This window comes from Bombus bifarius, unplaced genomic scaffold, assembly GCF_011952205.1.
Source record: "Bombus bifarius isolate JDL3187 unplaced genomic scaffold, Bbif_JDL3187 scf7180000008515, whole genome shotgun sequence".
NCBI classification, from domain to species: domain Eukaryota; kingdom Metazoa; phylum Arthropoda; class Insecta; order Hymenoptera; family Apidae; genus Bombus; species Bombus bifarius.
The window spans coordinates 92,047-110,306 of record NW_022884701.1 but is presented as its reverse complement, the minus strand read 5'-3'; the positions used below and the strand labels follow the sequence as shown (position 1 = coordinate 110,306).

At 32.7% G+C, this 18,260-nt stretch overlaps 6 protein-coding genes and 1 long non-coding RNA gene across 10 annotated transcripts in view; 2 read left to right on the top strand and 5 right to left on the bottom strand.

Annotated features, from left to right (window-relative positions):
- Positions 1-4,378, bottom strand: part of LOC117213169 — a 33,853-nt gene extending 29,475 nt beyond the window's left edge. Inside the window, exons 1-2 of the mRNA XM_033458525.1 lie at positions 4,166-4,378; positions 3,839-4,030 (exon numbers count right to left, since the gene is read on the bottom strand). The gene's annotated coding sequence lies outside the window, so the exon portion shown is untranslated. The remainder of the gene's footprint in view (positions 1-3,838; positions 4,031-4,165) is intronic.
- A 271-nt stretch (positions 4,379-4,649) lies between these two features.
- LOC117213187 (ribonuclease P/MRP protein subunit POP5) lies at positions 4,650-5,675 on the bottom strand. Its single transcript, XM_033458552.1, has 4 exons — positions 5,476-5,675; positions 5,147-5,292; positions 4,879-5,048; positions 4,650-4,791 (listed from the first exon to the last, which is right to left on the bottom strand). Exons 1-4 carry the CDS (start codon positions 5,493-5,495, stop codon positions 4,675-4,677), a joined length of 453 nt encoding a protein of 150 aa, XP_033314443.1. The 5' UTR covers positions 5,496-5,675; the 3' UTR covers positions 4,650-4,674.
- A 39-nt stretch (positions 5,676-5,714) lies between these two features.
- On the top strand, positions 5,715-9,125 carry LOC117213173 (FGGY carbohydrate kinase domain-containing protein). Of its 3 annotated transcripts, none has more exons than XM_033458531.1 (11): positions 5,715-5,901; positions 6,244-6,600; positions 6,683-6,794; positions 6,871-7,108; positions 7,179-7,306; positions 7,501-7,683; positions 7,769-7,976; positions 8,040-8,190; positions 8,271-8,345; positions 8,427-8,704; positions 8,779-9,125. In XM_033458531.1, exons 2-11 carry the CDS (start codon positions 6,424-6,426, stop codon positions 8,864-8,866), a joined length of 1,638 nt encoding a protein of 545 aa, XP_033314422.1. In that variant the 5' UTR covers positions 5,715-5,901; positions 6,244-6,423; the 3' UTR covers positions 8,867-9,125. The 3 variants fall into 3 exon arrangements, with proteins under 3 accessions (XP_033314422.1, XP_033314423.1, XP_033314424.1); XM_033458532.1 differs by lacking the exon at positions 5,715-5,901 and adding an exon at positions 5,913-6,000; XM_033458533.1 differs by lacking the exon at positions 5,715-5,901 and adding an exon at positions 5,995-6,011.
- LOC117213188 lies at positions 7,203-15,927 on the bottom strand. Its single transcript, XR_004488594.1, has 3 exons — positions 15,800-15,927; positions 12,381-12,382; positions 7,203-7,216 (listed from the first exon to the last, which is right to left on the bottom strand). It is a non-coding gene; the product is annotated as an uncharacterized LOC117213188 (long non-coding RNA).
- On the bottom strand, positions 9,540-11,666 carry LOC117213186. The gene is made up of 4 exons (XM_033458551.1): positions 11,534-11,666; positions 11,204-11,486; positions 10,888-11,119; positions 9,540-10,805 (listed from the first exon to the last, which is right to left on the bottom strand). Exons 2-4 carry the CDS (start codon positions 11,333-11,335, stop codon positions 10,633-10,635), a joined length of 537 nt encoding a protein of 178 aa, XP_033314442.1. The 5' UTR covers positions 11,336-11,486; positions 11,534-11,666; the 3' UTR covers positions 9,540-10,632.
- On the bottom strand, positions 11,746-15,016 carry LOC117213177 (retinol dehydrogenase 13-like). Its single transcript, XM_033458537.1, has 7 exons — positions 14,701-15,016; positions 14,362-14,527; positions 14,174-14,282; positions 13,683-13,997; positions 13,393-13,600; positions 13,158-13,300; positions 11,746-11,880 (listed from the first exon to the last, which is right to left on the bottom strand). Exons 1-6 carry the CDS (start codon positions 14,775-14,777, stop codon positions 13,198-13,200), a joined length of 978 nt encoding a protein of 325 aa, XP_033314428.1. The 5' UTR covers positions 14,778-15,016; the 3' UTR covers positions 11,746-11,880; positions 13,158-13,197.
- On the top strand, positions 15,459-16,959 carry LOC117213178 (regulator of microtubule dynamics protein 1-like). Of its 2 annotated transcripts, XM_033458539.1 has the most exons (5): positions 15,459-15,606; positions 15,719-15,750; positions 15,829-16,026; positions 16,086-16,334; positions 16,460-16,959. In XM_033458539.1, exons 3-5 carry the CDS (start codon positions 15,844-15,846, stop codon positions 16,805-16,807), a joined length of 780 nt encoding a protein of 259 aa, XP_033314430.1. In that variant the 5' UTR covers positions 15,459-15,606; positions 15,719-15,750; positions 15,829-15,843; the 3' UTR covers positions 16,808-16,959. The 2 variants fall into 2 exon arrangements, with proteins under 2 accessions (XP_033314430.1, XP_033314429.1); XM_033458538.1 differs by lacking the exon at positions 15,719-15,750 and having other exon boundaries at positions 15,517-15,606.
- Positions 16,960-18,260: the final 1,301 nt, after the last annotated feature.

Here is an 18,260-nt window from a genome sequence, read left to right as displayed (position 1 = left end):
TCGCACAGTGACTAAAAGAAGGGAAGAGCCCGTTTCTTTAGCAGGCGCGCACTGTCGCGTCGTATCGTAAATATTCCCGTCTGGCGTAAACATTAAACAAGTATCGTTTATAAGCGGCGTGGCCGGCCGAGGCAAAGAAAGAAGGAAAGAAGGAAAGAAAGTTCCACTTTTACCGCGAGCTCCTTTTACTCCGGCTCCGCGAGCCTTCGAGTCGTTCCTAAGTTTCCTCAGCGTGCCGTGATTCAATTTGATTTTCGCGCTCTTTTTCTGACGACCCGACCGTTTTATTCTCTCGATACGTACAAAGGAATTAGTTTAATCGTGAAAGAGAAACGCGCCCAGAGTGAAAGACGCAAAAATTAAATAAATTATCGTACATCGCGCTGGAAATAAAATGCGTTGGACCGTTTCGAGTATAGAGAATTTTGGAAATGTCAATCTGAGAGAAGATTACGAGATCGTATTGCGAGTAAAAAGTGTATACTAAATACTGGAAACGACGATGAAGGATATGTTAAAGAAAAAATATTGGAAAATTGCGTTATTTAAAAGTAGAAAAATGTGGGAGATATCAAACACAACGTGTATAGAAAATTATCTAGATAATACCGATACGAAAAGGAGGATCTTTCCGTAATGCTGTAACGATGCTATAGAAAGTGTGTCGTGTTCTTTAAAGAATCGCCGAAATAATAGAAAAAAGCGGGAAAAAAAGAGATAAAACTGTACAAGGACTTGTAAGAGGAGGCGATTTAATTGATTTACGTAATAGAATTGGTCCGCCGTCGAAAGCAATGGAGCCTCGCGTCGTTGAAAGTGGAAAGTAATTTCCTTACGTACTTTTTACCTTACGTATTTTTTCCTATTTCGTCTTATTTCTGTTCCACTTGCTCACCACTGTGAATGATATACGCTCTTCAAATAAATTATCATGAAAGCCATTCTTTCGCACGCGTGAAACTAATTTTTTTAAGACAAACGTCAAGTTACAAGCGTTAAAGAAACAAATAATTACCATTAACAAAATTATTGACACATACTCGAGACTATCCCGATAATATAATTCCTTTACGAGAGAAAATATTAATATTTCAATTACGCGACTATGTTCCGAATTTCTGGAGCACCTTGTATACGTTGTTTTCAACGTTCGCCTAAGGCGTAAACGATCACTCTAAAAAGTAGAATAATTAAAGGTAAAGAATGGTTGACTGAAGGCAAGGTATGTTTCGTTGTATTCGACGACCTCAAACCGGCGTCAAAATAAACGATATAATCTGCAAATAACTTCGCTTTCATGAGGATTACGTAATGGTCATCCTTATGCCCTACTTGCGATACGTTGCAACAGAGCCCAGAGTTTATGTAATAAATGGCGAAAAAACATCGACCGTATTAAATATTCTACGTTCACGACCGTCTAACCGCATTCTTATTTCAAACGAATTGGCGGGAATTTTAAATTGTCAAATATTCGGTATTGTCAAATCGGTAAGTAAAATTTTCAGAAATGTAGGAAAACGTTTTCATTTTTCTCTATGCTTTGCAATTGCCTAATGGCATCGAAAGACAGGAAAAAACATTGTACATCCGGTTTTAATGTTTCGTTTCCGTGTTCGTTCCAACGAAAAGCACCAGCCGTTATATTAAGCCGTTCCAGAGGACGTTATCGCTGACGATTACACCAGCTTATCTACCCTTTTCACAGAGCAGCACATCCTACTATGTAAACTTAGCCTAACGAATAACCTCCATAGAGATCATAAAATTATTCGTGCCCGCGGGTCACGTGCGTTTCAATCTTTTATGAAATAGATCATTCTACCGTAATTATCTATTATGCACGTTCCTAGCTACGGAATAATCTAGATATTAGAAATTATATGAAAATATCGTACTTAAGAACGTAATCTTGCCAACAATTAGAATATCGAATCGTGCTTAGTCTAAAACAAAATATATTTTTATTGTTATCGGATATTTACAATCTGTTTCTCGTTAATAGAGCGAGTAGAACTAGTAAATAAAATAAAATATTAAATACATTAATTAATGAATCTAATCCTACAGAATGGCTATTTTTACGTATGAAAACACGTATCCAAAGTTGGGAAGTAAAAAATAAGAAAATTGTGCTAAAAATTGTATTCAGGCAATTCGGTTCGAGCCAGATGACCCTGTCGCTCGTCTACCGCTACTCAACTACAACGGGTTAAAAGCGGATAAATCGACAAGACGGAAGGCATTACCGTAGTCGGTGAAACGTGGGCGTGTAGTAGACACGGGTTAACTGACAAATCGATAACTTCTTCAAACATCAGAACTAAACGGGTGAAGGACCTTTCTCTGACAATAGGCGAAACGTAAAAAGATCCTCGATTGTTGCATAGTTATATAGGATATAAGGACCGCAAGAGTGTTAGTACTTATAGAATTACCATTTTTATTAAAATAAAATTTGATACAATAATCGATCGAAACGAAGCAATAATAAAACTGTTCTAAGTCGTCACGGCATAGAATGCAGCAATTTTGTCGATAAAATTCTTTAACATTTTATTGTAATAAAAAATTCCATTTTTTATAACATGTACGAAGACTTTCGTAGACAGCTGTACATTGTTCGTCTTATCTCAATATCACGAATATGCGATTCGACATATTATAGATATTTGCAATTGAATATAAAATAATCAGATAATTCGGGAGTTGATGAATTAGGCTTAGAATGTAATAATGATCGCGATACTACAACGTTTGGTATGTCGCGTATATAGTCAAGAATAAAAGAGAAAAAGACATTCGGTATACTTTACTCAAAAAGTGAAAATCTGCGAAATCATGGTTTTGCCATAAAGCAGATTCGCTACGTTATTACATTAGCGATAAAAAAGATCAGACTCCTGGTCGACAGCATAACCGCGATATTATTTCTGACAGAGCGTATTGTAATCCGGGGAACACGCACGAAATGGAAAAAAAGGTCTAGATCCCGGCCAACTACGTATGCTTAAGAGCGGGAATGACATCTGCTCGTACAGCTTCCGAGAGGACTGCGCAACGCTCGTAAACGATTTCCAAATAAAATACTCGGGGAATCAAGCAATTAGTTAGATGTTTGCTATTTCTGTTTCGTCGCCAAACTTCCATTTCAAATTTCTAGCTTTGTCCACCTCGCTAATTTTTCTTTTTTGCAATCTTTTCAAAATAACCAATTTGCAATTTTTCATAGAAAACTTATTTGAGTATAATGATTTTTTGTCTACTGTATATGTATAGAAGCTGAATTTTCAAATACCTGCCATTTTGTTTCTTTTGATAGAAATTCTGTACGCGTTAGTCGTCGATTTTAATATCAGGTCTAATGTTAAGATTAGAGATTACTTTTTTATGATTGTAATATTAATTATTCGCAAAAGGGTTTCATATAGATACTCAAGAATATTTATTCTTTTCTGATAGTCGTTCGTTTCGAAAAAAAAGTTTATGCGTGTTTAGATCGTTATCACGGACATCGCTCAATCCTACTTAAATCAAAATAATTCCTTTGACCGTTGTTTATATATTCCATATATCTTATTGCTTATTCTATTCGCGAACAAATAAAGTCTATCCTTAAAGGGTGCGACGACGCCACTGATTTTACGAATCGATCGTTCCATTCAACCAAGTGGTGAATTCCTCCAACAAGATCCGATAGCCAGTTAAAATGCAAACAAAAGAGAAGAGAACGAGAACCGGACGGATTCGTATCAAATATATTCCGAGTGCATCCCCTTGAACAGCGCGGTAACGAAATCGATAACCTATACAAGAAGGGCACTGCCTCTTTCCTTACCTCGACCACGGAAATGTTTGATCCTCGTCCAAAGATGAGAGGAGGTGCCGTTGTCCCTGTTGACGTTTCTTCGATCTCGATACGTAGCACATTTATTTCGATTTATTTACGAATCGACGAGGCCGGTTAACGTCGAGCCGTGCCGGTTTGATCTCTCGTTTCGCGAATTGCACTGTCGACGAACGTTCAACTCTGAACAAACCGAACAATTGTACAATAGAATCGTAATAAGAGAAAATGCAGCGTGTGTACGTTTCTTTTGTTTCTTTCGTTCGTTGAAAATTATTGTATGTGCGATTCGCGAAGTAACTTAGCGAAACGATTTACAGCTTCTGCTGGTTCATACTGGCCTACTAGTTCTACTATACGCGACCAACGCACCACTTTGAGAGCACCTCCGCGGATCGACTGCCAGCTATATTCATACGAGCCACCGTCACTTTACCCGTGGAACAGGAAAGCGATCGACACTCCAGCAACAGCCAGCGACAACTAGCGACGATCAGCAACGACCCCTTCGCGCACCCTTCATCGACTGGTAACCTCACGGTTAGGACACGACGGAACGGTGGAACGAGCGGCGAATAGGTGGTTGAAACTTTAAAATATTCGCGCGCCTTATCGCGGAACGGCGGAACGGCGGAACAGGTGGAAATGCAAAACACGAATTAACATACGCGTTTGAAATCGATTATAATAGGAAACTAATCATACTATTTAACCGCGCTAGTAGACTTATGTATACACGAGAATTAAAAATATTCAAGAGATTATTCCATGTTCAATTTGTACACCTATTTATAAATATAAATACTTTTATTTTGCGAAAGTTTATTTTATGTACAGTCTTTCATGGCTGGAGTTAGCGTCATTAAAGCGTTCTCCATATTTTTCCGTTCTGTTTCGGTTTTAAGAGTATTCCATACTTTTTCCAGCTTTTGTTGTTGATATCTCTAAAAAACAAGTTTCAATTCGTCTACTCAATTTTGGAGCACGTATTTTGTAATTCTGATTCTGTATGATTTAACAATTTTACTTACTTTGATAAAGAGGAAACAATGTTTCAATGTTGCACCCACGTAAAGTATTTTTACTGATACTAAACGTCCTGCTATGTCATTTATGATTGGGATAGCCTTCAGTAAAAATTTGTGCGGGCCATGTCTAGTTTTCACTAATGCAATTTTTGTATGTATATTGCAATACTTTGCTAGAAAGAAAATTTTATAAAATCGTTTATCGTACATCTATTCCAAATTCGATCTGCTTTCAACTTCTATCAGTTTAAGTACAAAGATTTTATATTACCACTAAAACCAGCTTTTATCGCAGCAACTCCAAAATCACCGTACAACTGTTGTACTTTTTGTTGAATAACATTATGCAAAATCGTAGTTTTTAATTGTAGAGGCTTGTTAGATTTATCACCAACAGTTATTTCAAATATTATGTATCTACGAATATATGTAGAATTAATTACACAAATTGCACATTCGTGAAAACATAGATTGTAATAAAGTATGTAATAAAAATATATAATGAATAAATAGACATAATAATAGTTTATAATAAAAAAACATAGAAATTCTATTGCTGAATTATCAAAATAAATAAACAAATGTAGAATATTTTATTACCTGTTTTTAAAGCGAACCATGGTTTTAGGTTATATGCAATACGCTAAAGTATCAATTGCTCCAGAAAACAACACTTAGCAAGAGATTCCGTAGTAGGAATATGAACAATTAGTAAATTTACGCCATTTAACAACAAAATACTGATAAATTGCACGTCTTCACAAAATTATAACATCCGAAATATTACCACGTGCGCTGCAGTTGATTACTCAATAGTTAAGGTAATGCTAGGTCACTGTCAAACACAGTTGCACACGTGCGTTCAATGTCTGCCATATTTCTAATCATTTTTTCTAATAATGTAATCTTTCATTCCTTATTTCGAATTCATTGTTGTCTTTTCAATGAATAACATTTTCTCCTCTAATTAATTATCGGAGACTTTAATGGAACTCTGCATGAAATGTTTGAAAAAAATAGACTATGGTACGAGGTAGTGCAATTAAACAAGATAATACACGTAGAATTTTTTATGCACACATGTTTCCATATACGAGTTTATGCGTACTATGTCATCGTATTTACGTAATATTATTGTACTCCGTTTACAACATTATTTTTTTAGATCTAACTTTTTGATACAGTATATACATTTTGCCTTATATTTTTGCAATTTAATTCTATATTGCTTATTTAATGAAAAATAACTTCTTTGATAAATCGCTTTTCGTTCTTCGTATTTAATCTAGAATAAACTAGAAGAGAGAAGCATATAATAATAAGTTATTATTTATATTGCTACTGCTTCACTATTTCTTATTATTGCAGGAGTTATCTCAGGGTCATGTAAGATTAAAAAATAAGCCTGTGATTACGCTAAAGCTTCACTGATAATGGTTATGTACTCTTATTTGCAACTCATAATGATTCTAGCTGAAGTAGAGCATTCAGTTGGATTCTCTTAGTGAAAGGTACAAAATTTACGTGCTGGTTCCAAGGAATATAGACATGGATTACTATGTGGGTGTTGATGTAGGAACAGGAAGTGCTCGAGCTGCTCTAGTGTCTTCTACAGGAAAGATATTGAAAATGACGACATGCCCACTTGAAATTTTCCACCCTGCTCCTAATTTTTATGAACAGTCATCTGATAATATTTGGAGTGCAGTCTGCCATGTAGTAAAGGTACTAACTTCAGCAGAACTAATCTATATTGTTTATAATAAATTCAAATACCTATACATAATTTATTTATTATTTTTTGTAGTCAGTTGTAGCTGATATCTCTGCAGAATATGTACGGGGTATTGGCTTTGCTGCTACTTGTTCATTGGTAGCAATTGACAAAACAGGATCACCAGTCACAGTTAGTCCAACAGGTAAATTCGCAAATGAATTGCAATTCTCCTTTCAACTGCATGAAATGTTTGTTTGCTAATGGAATCTTTATTACAGGTGAAGATAAACAGAATGTTATATTATGGATGGACCATAGAGCACAGAAAGAAGCTGATTTTATAAATGAACAAAATCACGAGATGCTTCAGTATGTAGGTGGGAAAGTATCGTTAGAGATGCAAACACCCAAAATGTTATGGCTCAAAAATAATCTACCTTCATCTTGGAACCGCGCAGCACTGCTATTTGATCTGCCTGATTTCTTAACCTGGAAGGCTACAGGTTCTGAATCGAGGTAGCAATATTATTGTATGCTAGTACAAACACACGAATATTCTATTTACAACTTTCTAATCCGATTTTAGATCTCTATGCTCTTTAGTATGCAAGTGGAACTACAGCGCTGGTCCTGATGGTAACAATAAATGGGTTGAAGAATTCTTTGAACAAATTCACTTAAAAGATCTTAAGAAAGATAATTGGAGGAAAATAGGTATCATTAATGGTTCTACATAATAATTGAAATTATCTCTATATAGGTAAACTCAAATCGATTATGTTGAACGAAAGTTATTTCGTTTGAATCATATAGTTTTTTAGTTAACAAGTTAACAAATCTCTTTTATGTTCAGACAGATAATATGAAAGTATTACTTTATTTTAACAAAGAGAAATATTAATACGAAGGTAATGATGTGAGGACTCCGGGCCATCGGGTTGACCAAGGATTGTCGACAAAGGCTGCTTCTGAATTGGGACTCCTAAAACGAACAGCTGTGGGAACATCCCTTATTGATGCACATGCTGGAGGGCTCGGTATGATAGGCTGTCATGTACCCGGTGTATCCCCTAAATTACAAAGTAGATTAGGTATGCCTAAATTTTCCCACTATATATTACTTTTATTCGTTGCTTGTACGTTCCAATTTTTTTAGTTAATCCCTTTGATTTGCAGCATTAATTTGTGGCACATCAACTTGCCATATGATAGTTAATGAGAAGAAACTTTTTGTTAGTGGCGTCTGGGGGCCATATTTCAGTGCCATGGTTCCAGGAATGTGGTTGAGTGAAGGAGGGCAAAGTGCAACTGGAAAATTGCTCGACCATATAATTGATACCCATCCCGCAACGCCAGGGATTTTGAAAAGCTTAGGTGGCAATAAGTAAGTTAAAATAAATTCGATATATTCGTAAACTCTGTTATTGTTTGTTATGTAATTTTTTAGACACATACAGGAATATTTGTCTGAATTATTGCAAACGATAGCTGATCAAAAGAATTTGGAAAATGTTTCATACTTAACAAAAGATATTCATATATGGCCTGACTTTCACGGAAATCGATCCCCTTTAGCTGATCCGGCTCTGAAAGGGATGGTAATGACATTAAATATCCTATTACTAATGCAATACCTGTATAATTTTCGAGATAAATGTTTTAAATGAATATCACACAGATTTCAGGACTCAATCTATCCGTTGATCATGAAAACTTGGCACTATTATACTTGGCAACGATACAAGCTTTAACGGTACGTATATATGTATGTTACTTCATCTGCCTATACTTTTTTTTTTATGTAGAAAATTAAATATTCAATATTTTTTAACAGTATGGTACGAAGTATATTTTGGAAACGTTAGAAGCTGCCGGCCACAAAATAGAGACTTTATTAGTTTGCGGTGGTCTAAGCCAAAATCCACTATTTATCCAAATACAGGCGGATGTATTAGGTTTACCTGTACTGTGTCCTATAGAAAAGGAATCAGTACTGATAGGAGCTGCAATTCTTGGATCTTATGCAGCTGGGAGTTTCAATACAGTATATGATGCTACACAAACAATGGGAGGATCTGCAAACATTGTTAAACCTAAAAACGAATGCTACAAGTAAGCAAATCAGATTAAAGAGTTACTTCAATCTTTTAAAGTTATAATACATATCATTCTTCCTTCTTTTTAAGGTATCATCTTCAAAAATATCGAGTATTTCGGAGAATGGTACAAGATCAAAAAGATTACAGAGATATTATGAGCAAAGAATTTTTATAACTATACCATTACAAGCGCTGTATCTGTAATTATTAACTCTATATTAACAGACGTAAATAAATAAAAAAATATATTGAACAATTATAGAGCAATCTCATAGAATCTCGTAAATAATAAATAATGCGGAGCAGTGCGCTACTTCTTACACATTTTTTATCTAATTAAATATATTTTGTGTACACGATTATTGAAACATATTTTAGTTACCTACTTTACTTTTTATCCTTGTTTGTTATAAATAAAGATATACATAAAAATATTCGCAGAACTTTCTTTTGCCCTAAACATAGTATAGACATGATATATGAAATAATATTGCTTTATTTGGTACTTAAATGTAGTTTTGAACTTACACAGTGTATTACAATTTGGTACAAAACACCTACAACTATAACAATATTGCTAGATGATTAATCGTTATAAAAATATTGATTTTTTTTTAAGGCTTTTAACGAAAAAATTTTGTTTTCTAATATCGCCATGTAGGATTGTAAAATGGTACTATGAACCACGTAGGAATAAAGATCTTAATCATACATATAGTACATAGTGCGTTAAATTCTATCAACTTATAAAATAATATTCTTATCTTCTCAACTTCTAATATATCATTTTCCTTCGCACGAAGTAACGTCAGTATCACATTGTTCGTGAAAAACTTGTCAAAAATCTATTTTTTTTTTTAATGATATAATTTGAAAAACGAATAAAACTAACAATTCCATATCACAAAGTCGATTTTATCACAAATTGATACATAATTGCTAAACTCTGTGTCGCTGAATCAATGATATCTGCTAAAGTTATGAAAATCGATCATAATTCGAACAAAATATAAACGTACTCTTAACTTACATTAAGATAAAGATGATTATATTAATCAGAATAATACTGGTGTAAAACTTTGGATAAAACTCTAGTTTTTCATTAAGTGTTACAACTGTTATATAGCATAATATAAATCGACAATTGTTCGCGGATTTGTAACTCTATTTCTAACTTAAATATGGTACTAATTGCACCTGTATATGAAATATTTCATTTTCAAGTTAATTACATTTTTTATGAAGTGGTTTGAGTGGGGGTAACATTACCAGTGTTTTAATCGTGTTAAAATTTACATATTGGTGTATACATATATTGATGATCAAATAAACAAAAAAATCACTCTTATCAAATTGTTTTGAGTATTTGAAACCACTATAATAATTGAAAATTTCAACGAAATGTTTTAATTTTGTTTTCATTTATTAGTAGTTTTGATATTATAGTAATATCAATATCACCATCAGTCTTTCAATAACTACTTCGTTGATCTAAATTCATAGAAAAATTGAAGATACAAAGGGAAAAGTATGTTTCAAGTGTGCATTAACAGATTCAAGATTATCTCTTATAATGTTTTAACTCTAACTAATCAACGATTATCATATATATTCAAGCTTAAAAATTATTAATGTTTTGATATTTGGAAGACACAAAGTGCGTGTTTCGGTGAAACGTTAGGTCGTGAAATCCTCTTCTACGAAGGTATTTGTTATAATATATATGTATATTCTTTTTTAATTCTAGCAAGGCCATTTGTGCAATTTGCGCATTTAGAAGGATGCAAGGCGTTGATTCGATTGATTACGATGTTCTAAGTCGTTTTGGAGTGTTATTTTACGAAATCATACCGTTAAAAAGGAAATTATTCACTAGCATATGACATTGTTTTTTATAGAAAAATACGCTAAAAGTTAACGGGAATACTGTAACGAGTCAGTTTACACAAAACGATAATATTCTGCAATATGATTAAGCATATATTGAAATGCGGTAGAAGGAGACGTACCAAATCTTTGCCTCCATAAATGCTTCGCTATTATACGCTGTCCTAGAGTATGTGTTGTTTCTTGAATTTCTTCACAAATCTCGATGCCACATTGCCAAATCGTTTCTTAACATTTCATTCAATATGTTACTAATGAAATACTTAATAATACAAAAAAAAAAAAAAAAGAGAAATAACATATACATACCTAAATTATTAAAAAGTTTATTTTTCCCTGGTGGGTCAAACTTTTGGAGTTGTTCTACACTAATTACCTTATACTGTTCTAATTCTTGCAATGATTCAAAATTGCAACAACGAGCTCGATTATTCGCTACAATATAGCTGCCAGGAGCACTGTGCTTAGCAATTTCTTTTAAAGCTTCATTAACAATTTTGCATTTGTCAACATCACCTTGTGATTTGTCTACTTTTACTGGCTAGAATGAAATATAATATTACAAAGAAAAAAGGAATTCAATTATACAATGTCAATCTCTTAGAAATTCAGATAAGAGCAGTACCTCTGGAAATGCTTCAATCATGTGAAGCCACATTCTAGTTGGTATTGTATTTATTTCTGCTATGCACAATATGGTATGAGAATTATTGTTGCGTTTCTTAGCAATAGTTATATCAGAAGGACTCTCAGTCATGTAACCATTAGGAAATTCATCCACAACTAATATTGCACTTTGACCTCCTAGAACCCAGTCCTCTGGATGACTTGCTACATAATTTTCAGAAACCTCATCACATCTTTCATATACTTTCTTAACTACGTGTTTCTTTATTTCTGAAAATAAACTATATATAAAACTTTGTGCTCTGCATACAGTTTCAATAAGACCTACCTAGATAATTGGCAGTAAGTTCACTAGGTATCATTTGACACCATCCTAATATCAGTTGAAGGCACATTTTCAGGTCACATTTGACTCCAACAAAAAAAGAATTTTCTCTAATAGACTGTTTCCTTGTACAATTGGGACACGACCAACTATATTTATCTACAATTCTTGCTTGATTCCAAGCTAAACTCCTGCCTTTACAATCAGGATGTGGACAGGTAGAAACAGTCCTAATTAAACTCATTTCTTTTAACCATCCGCATAATTCTCCTTCGTGTCCCTGTTGCAACATTGGTCTAACCACAACGTCAAAATATCCTCCTTGATCTCCAAATCTCTCCAAACATTGTCTGAAAATAAATATTACACTAACGATAAAGAAACTAAATCTCGCAATTTTATCTCAAAAGTTTTAAAAAGCTAGATATTATTAGAATGAAATTATATAAACAACTATATAACATTGTAAAAAAAATAAAACGGTTCACGTTTGAGCCCACGTGAATGAATAAATTCGTGACACCTATTGTGAACAGTAAGTGGAGAAGAAAAATCAATACTTTTCTAGGTTAAATGTAATATTACTTAAATGTAATAATACTCTCGAAATTAGAAAATAACATTGATGAAATGTTTTAATCACTCGGTCAATAAGGATCTTTTAGTCAATGGGAAATACAGCACGATGTTCCAAAGAGGGAAAGATAAAAAGTGCAATATTGTTTCGAGTAGCAGAAGCAACAAGTATAATTAACTGAAGTTCATCAGAACGTAAGGCAACAATTACCTCGCTTTGACTCTTACGTTCTTCATTTTCGATGCAAAAGTCACCTCTATACCGACACTCCACCACTTCTAAGGAATAAACAAAAACCTATAACATTTTTAAATCAACTAAAAAGTAAACAAAAATAAGGAAATCAACGAGGAACGAGGAGAGACTGCGAAGCAACCTCGATGTTATACATCCATCGTGTAACGACTTGAACATTTTGGGCATGGAATGTAGTACAGACAAGGTACGGAATAGACCTATCACCTAATGTAGTTTTCTGTTTTACGCCTAGGGGGCACTGAAGTCTTATTACCATATCAGTGTCATTCCCAACATTATCGTTTCACGATAGAATAAAACCACAAACAAGTTACAGCTACCCTATTCTTAGTCAATGATAAGATCATAAGATAGAATACAAACCACACTAAGCTTTGAACTACCTTTAGAAATGAATGATTGATTTGGTCTGATTTAATGAATGATGATAACGTATAGATGAGGCAATGGACGAAGCTATTACTCTATCGATAAAGTAACGGTCGCTTTCGATCCAACCGTGTGTTTTTCTGTCACTAAGAGATGTTTAAAGATTAAGAAAAATATAAAACAATTTCTATTGATATACGATTTTTCGTATTAATTTCATTCATTTCATACATAAAAGTATTCTTGTTTGTTGACATCAGAATGAGATTAAAGTATATAAATTCAAGGGCCACAGCAGGATTAATACAAAAAATATCCTATCGAGATTTCGTTTATTAATTGTGTGGCATAAACAATACTTCTATTAAGTAATTGTCATAACTTTATTGACATCACTTAGAGAATGAAGGAAAACGATCTTACCAGTATTAATTTTAACAAAATTTCTTGTATTTACACTAGTTTATACAGAATCCAATTTAGCCCATTTTTCACTGACTGCCCACAGCCATTTTACAACTCTATCATTTTTTGCTTCATTCGAAACTTCTGCTACTTTATTATTACTATAACAAGAATATGTAACAATATATTTTAACATAGCATTATATATTGGGTCTGTTATATTCAAATTTGCTAAAATTTTACTGAAACTTACATGAAATATTCTCCAGTTACATCATCCAAAGACGGATCTAATGCAGCAAATAAAACAGATTGCGCTCCCTTTATAGGTGTTTTCATAAATAACCATGTAAGTGTATCTACAGCCAATCTACCTAAAAAGTTTTGATAAATTCCCATATATCGCGTTATTTCTGTTCGTACTATACCAGGATGGACGGCATTCACTGTAACACCAGTTCCTATATGACATAAAAAATAATGCATTATCGATTGCATTATTTATTCAAAAATAAATTTTATTTTCTGTTAAAATGACAAAACCTTTCAATTTATTTGCCAATTCCTTTGTAAATAGAATATTAGCTAATTTGCTCTGTGCATATGCTTCGCCAGGCTCATAGGTTTTCTCATTATTCAAATCGTCGAATTTAATTTTGCCACGCTTGTGTGCACTACTTGAAACATTTACAATCCTTGATGGTGCAGAATCTTTTAAAGTGTCTAACAATAAATTTGTTAGTAAAAAGTGTCCTATATGATTCACACCAAATTGCAATTCAATTCCTTCTTGGGTATACATCTTAGGACATCTCATTACTCCTGCATTATTTATAAGAATATGAAGCTTCTTGTGTTCTACAATGGAAACAGATAATACAAATTATGCTATAGACCTATTGATTTAGATATAATAAGTTCAGGAAGAATTTCTTCCCAATTTAGTATTCAAAAATAGATGAACACTTTATACATATAACAAAGCTATGTTATTTCATTTCATTTCATACTCTAACATAGGATATGGTATATACCTTTCTTAAATTGCTCTGCAAAATCCCTAATACTTTTTTGAGATGCTAGATCACATGGTCTACAATAAACATATTTATTCCTACTTTCTACTACTATGTCACGGCGTGTCTAAAAAAATGATCATTAATTTTATATCTCACATTTTAATATTACTCTTAATATGATATAAATCATTTTTTTAAAATACATTTTCACATTTTTCCATATCTCTACAAGCCATTATAACTTTAGCCTCTCGTTTAGCTAAATCACGAGCTATTTCTTTACCAATTCCAGTATTTGCTCCTGTTACAATAATTACTTTGTCAGTTAATTTTTTATCATTCTCATATAATTCTCCACTAAGATAATCTCTGCAAAACAAAGAAATGAATAATAAGTAAAGTAAAATAGTTTCACGTTTAAATAGGATCACTTACATATTGATTTATATTTTACGAATAAACAAAGAATGAGCAATCATGTTATTCTATAATAAAAACGTAGTATAAAAGAATAATCTTTTTGCAAAATATAGAGACATTACCTAAGTATGTAACCTCCGCCAATGATGGTTATACCGGCTGAATATATATAAAAAGGTTTTGAAACAGCCGCAAACATTTTTCTAAATAAATAAAACTGCACCAATAATTAACGGCAATTTTTTAGAAATAATCAATAGCATTAATTATCAATAATTTAGTAAAACATTGTACGAGTTGTTTTTTCCTTCAAGTAATATACAATGTACACACGCACGTGTATCTCAATGTAAACGGCATAACTGAATTTGTAACAATTCAATCATGAAACAAATATACAATAGATTTTGATAATATTGATTAAAATGCAATAGTCCATTTCTATATATTATAATTTTTCTTAGTTTATTGTCATTGTTAATTTATATTATTTTAATCATAATTAATCATAATTCATCATAATTAATTCAGATTCTGTTTCGAATACATGTCAAGTCATGGATATTGGATGATTCAAAATAAAGAGCGAAATTTAATACTCAGAAACGTGTAATGTATTTATCGCAAATATAAAATTCTATACTTTATATTTTATATAATTGATCGTATTTGATCGTATCAGACAGTAACAGAAAATAGATGAAGACACACACACACGCGCGCACACAACATCTTTACGATAAATCGAATTGAAAATATCGAGTTTTCAGTATCGAATCTGTCAATGCTGTTAATGTTTGTGTACTTTATTCGATTCTCATCTGACGTGGAATTTCTAATTTTGCTGTCAGAATTACATCTGTCATAATTAATCAAATCTGAACACGTTGTATATTGTACAAATTTTTTATTTTTTTCTGTAAATACTATAATTTAATATGTCGTTACGGAGAGCGTTATTCGTTATCAGAGATATAAAAGTATTACAAAGAACGCTTATTCATAGAAGATTTCAATCCTCACGAAAGGTTTGGAATTATATCTAAGCACGATTTTATTTTTTATTACTTTTCTATTATTGCATAAGATTTTTAAACTTCGTTGCAACCAGAGAAATTTTCTAATTTTAGTCGATATTAGCTTTAACTTGATAATCTGACCGCTTGCAAATTGTAAGTGTAATGTTAATATTAATGATCTATAAATTTTAATATATTATACAAAATTATTCAATTAGTTTTCATTATTAGAGCAGCAATCAGTACATGTTAACAACAAAATTATGTACCATATCGTCGTTCACTGCTATGGGTATTTGGGGTCTTACAAAAAAGAGAGGTGACAACGAAGCAATCATAACTACAAAAGAAGTTCTAATAGCAAAAGCCGATGCATTATACGAGCAAGAACAATACCAGGAAATACATGACCTTCTAATAAATTATAAAGTAATGACATTATGTATATCACTTATAAATGTAGATAATAAAATTGAATATTTTTATAGGATAGCGGTGATATTGAAATTATATGGCGTTTGTGTAGAGCAATGTATAAATTGTCTAAAATTGTGAGTGAAGTGGATGGAAAGAAATTAATTTTCGAAGCTTATGATTTAATACTTGAAGCACTTGAGATAAAAGAGGATAATTGGGCTGCACACAAATGGGCATCGATTCTTCTTAATTCTAAGACTCTTTATGAAGGAGTAAAAGCACAAATAAAAGAGTCATATAATATTAAGAAACATATGCTGGTATATTTCATGATAATATATTAATATATATATATATATATATATATATATATATATATACTTATAAATATTTCATTCCCTGACACAATGTCAAGCAATTGTATCGAATATGTTTAATGTCGCAGAGAGCAATGGAACTAAATCCAAAAGAACCAACACTTATGTACATGCTTGGTACTTGGTGCTATCAAGTTGCTGATTTAACATGGTATCAAAGAAAAATTGCATCTGTAATATTTGGAGAACCGCCATCTTCATCATTCGAGGAAGCTCTAAAATATTTTGAAACTGCAGAGAAAATTGATCCCAATTTCTATAGTCAAAATTTATTAATGTTGGGAAAAACCTACTTAAAATTAAATCAAAAAGAGCTAGCTACGAAATATTTAAAAATGGCCCTTGATTATCCTGCAAAGAACGAAGATGATCGAGATGCTAAACAGGAAGCGCAGAAGTTGTTAAAGAAATTTTAACAAACTGGACAGAAGTTATAATCTATTATATGATAAATTGGAATTGAAGGGATAGAAGGGATAAAGAAAAATTTAGAATCTATCTTTTAAGTAGAAGTATAAAATTTATTTACTATAATGTACAATACAACTTATGTGTGATGAGCCTGTTATACACAACATCTATTTACAGTTCCCAAGTAAAGTAAGTAGTAGTTCCCATATAAAGTAGTTCCCAAGTCTAATTAGTTTAGCGATCAGGAGAGTATTCTTCTTCTTCTTCTTCTTCTTCTTCTTCTTGTTCATCTTCATTCGTATTCCTGCGACGCTGCAGAATTGCTTCTGCTTGCAACCTGGTGAGCAACTGGAGATATGGACGCATTGCTGGGTTGCCTGATCTTCGTCCCGTACTTCCCGTCAGATGGTATAAAAGGTAGCGATGCAGGCCAAATTCCGAGATGAATTCACCACATGGGCAAATAAAGCTCACCATAACGTAATTCGGTGGTAAACTGTCTCGAGATTGTGTTCTGATGTGCAAGCTATTGTAACCAAGCGGGCACTCTCCCATCGTTTTGCTATAAGGCACGATCTGGAAAAATAAAATTAAGATAGGTAAATAGAAGATAAATAAATAATAAATAAAGAAATAAAATAAATAATTTCAAACAAATTGTTTGAAAAATCAGTGGAAGAAACGATTTGAAGGAAATAAAATACTTACTGCTCCAAGTGTGGTGAAGATGTATAAGGACGCTTTCAATCGCGAAGCGCTTCCAAACGTGAAGAACTTTCGAACTCGAAGTACTTCCAAATGCGAAGAAGAATCTGGAAAAATAAAATTAAGATAGATAAATAAAAAATAAATAAATAATAAATAAAGAAATAAAATAAATAATTTCAAACAAATTGTTTGAAAAATCAGTGGAAGAAACGATTTGAAGGAAATAAAATACTTACTGCTCCAAGTGTGGTGAAGATGTATAAGGACGCTTTCAATCGCGAAGCGCTTCCAAACGTGAAGAACTTTCGAACTCGAAGTACTTCCAAATGCGAAGAAGAATCTGGAAAAATAAAATTAAGATAGATAAATAAAAAATAAATAAATAATAAATAAAGAAATAAAATAAATAATTTCAAACAAATTGTTTGAAAAATCAGTGGAAGAAACGATTTGAAGGAAATAAAATACTTACTGCTCCAAGTGTGGTGAAGATGTATAAGGACTCTTTCAATCGCGAAGCGCTTCCAAACACGAAGAACTTTCGAACGTCGAGAATTTTCAAACGTCAAGAACTTCGAAGCGTCAAGAACTTTCAAACGTTCTGTTCGATAGTCGAATTGGGAATGCGATCTCCAAGCTAGTTGTCGAGTTCCCTTCATGTTTGCCCCCACTGCGTGGGTTAAGACTTTTAAGGGGGCCCCCTAATTAACAGGCAGGTAAAGCCTAAGCAGTTGTTCATTTGTTTGGTGT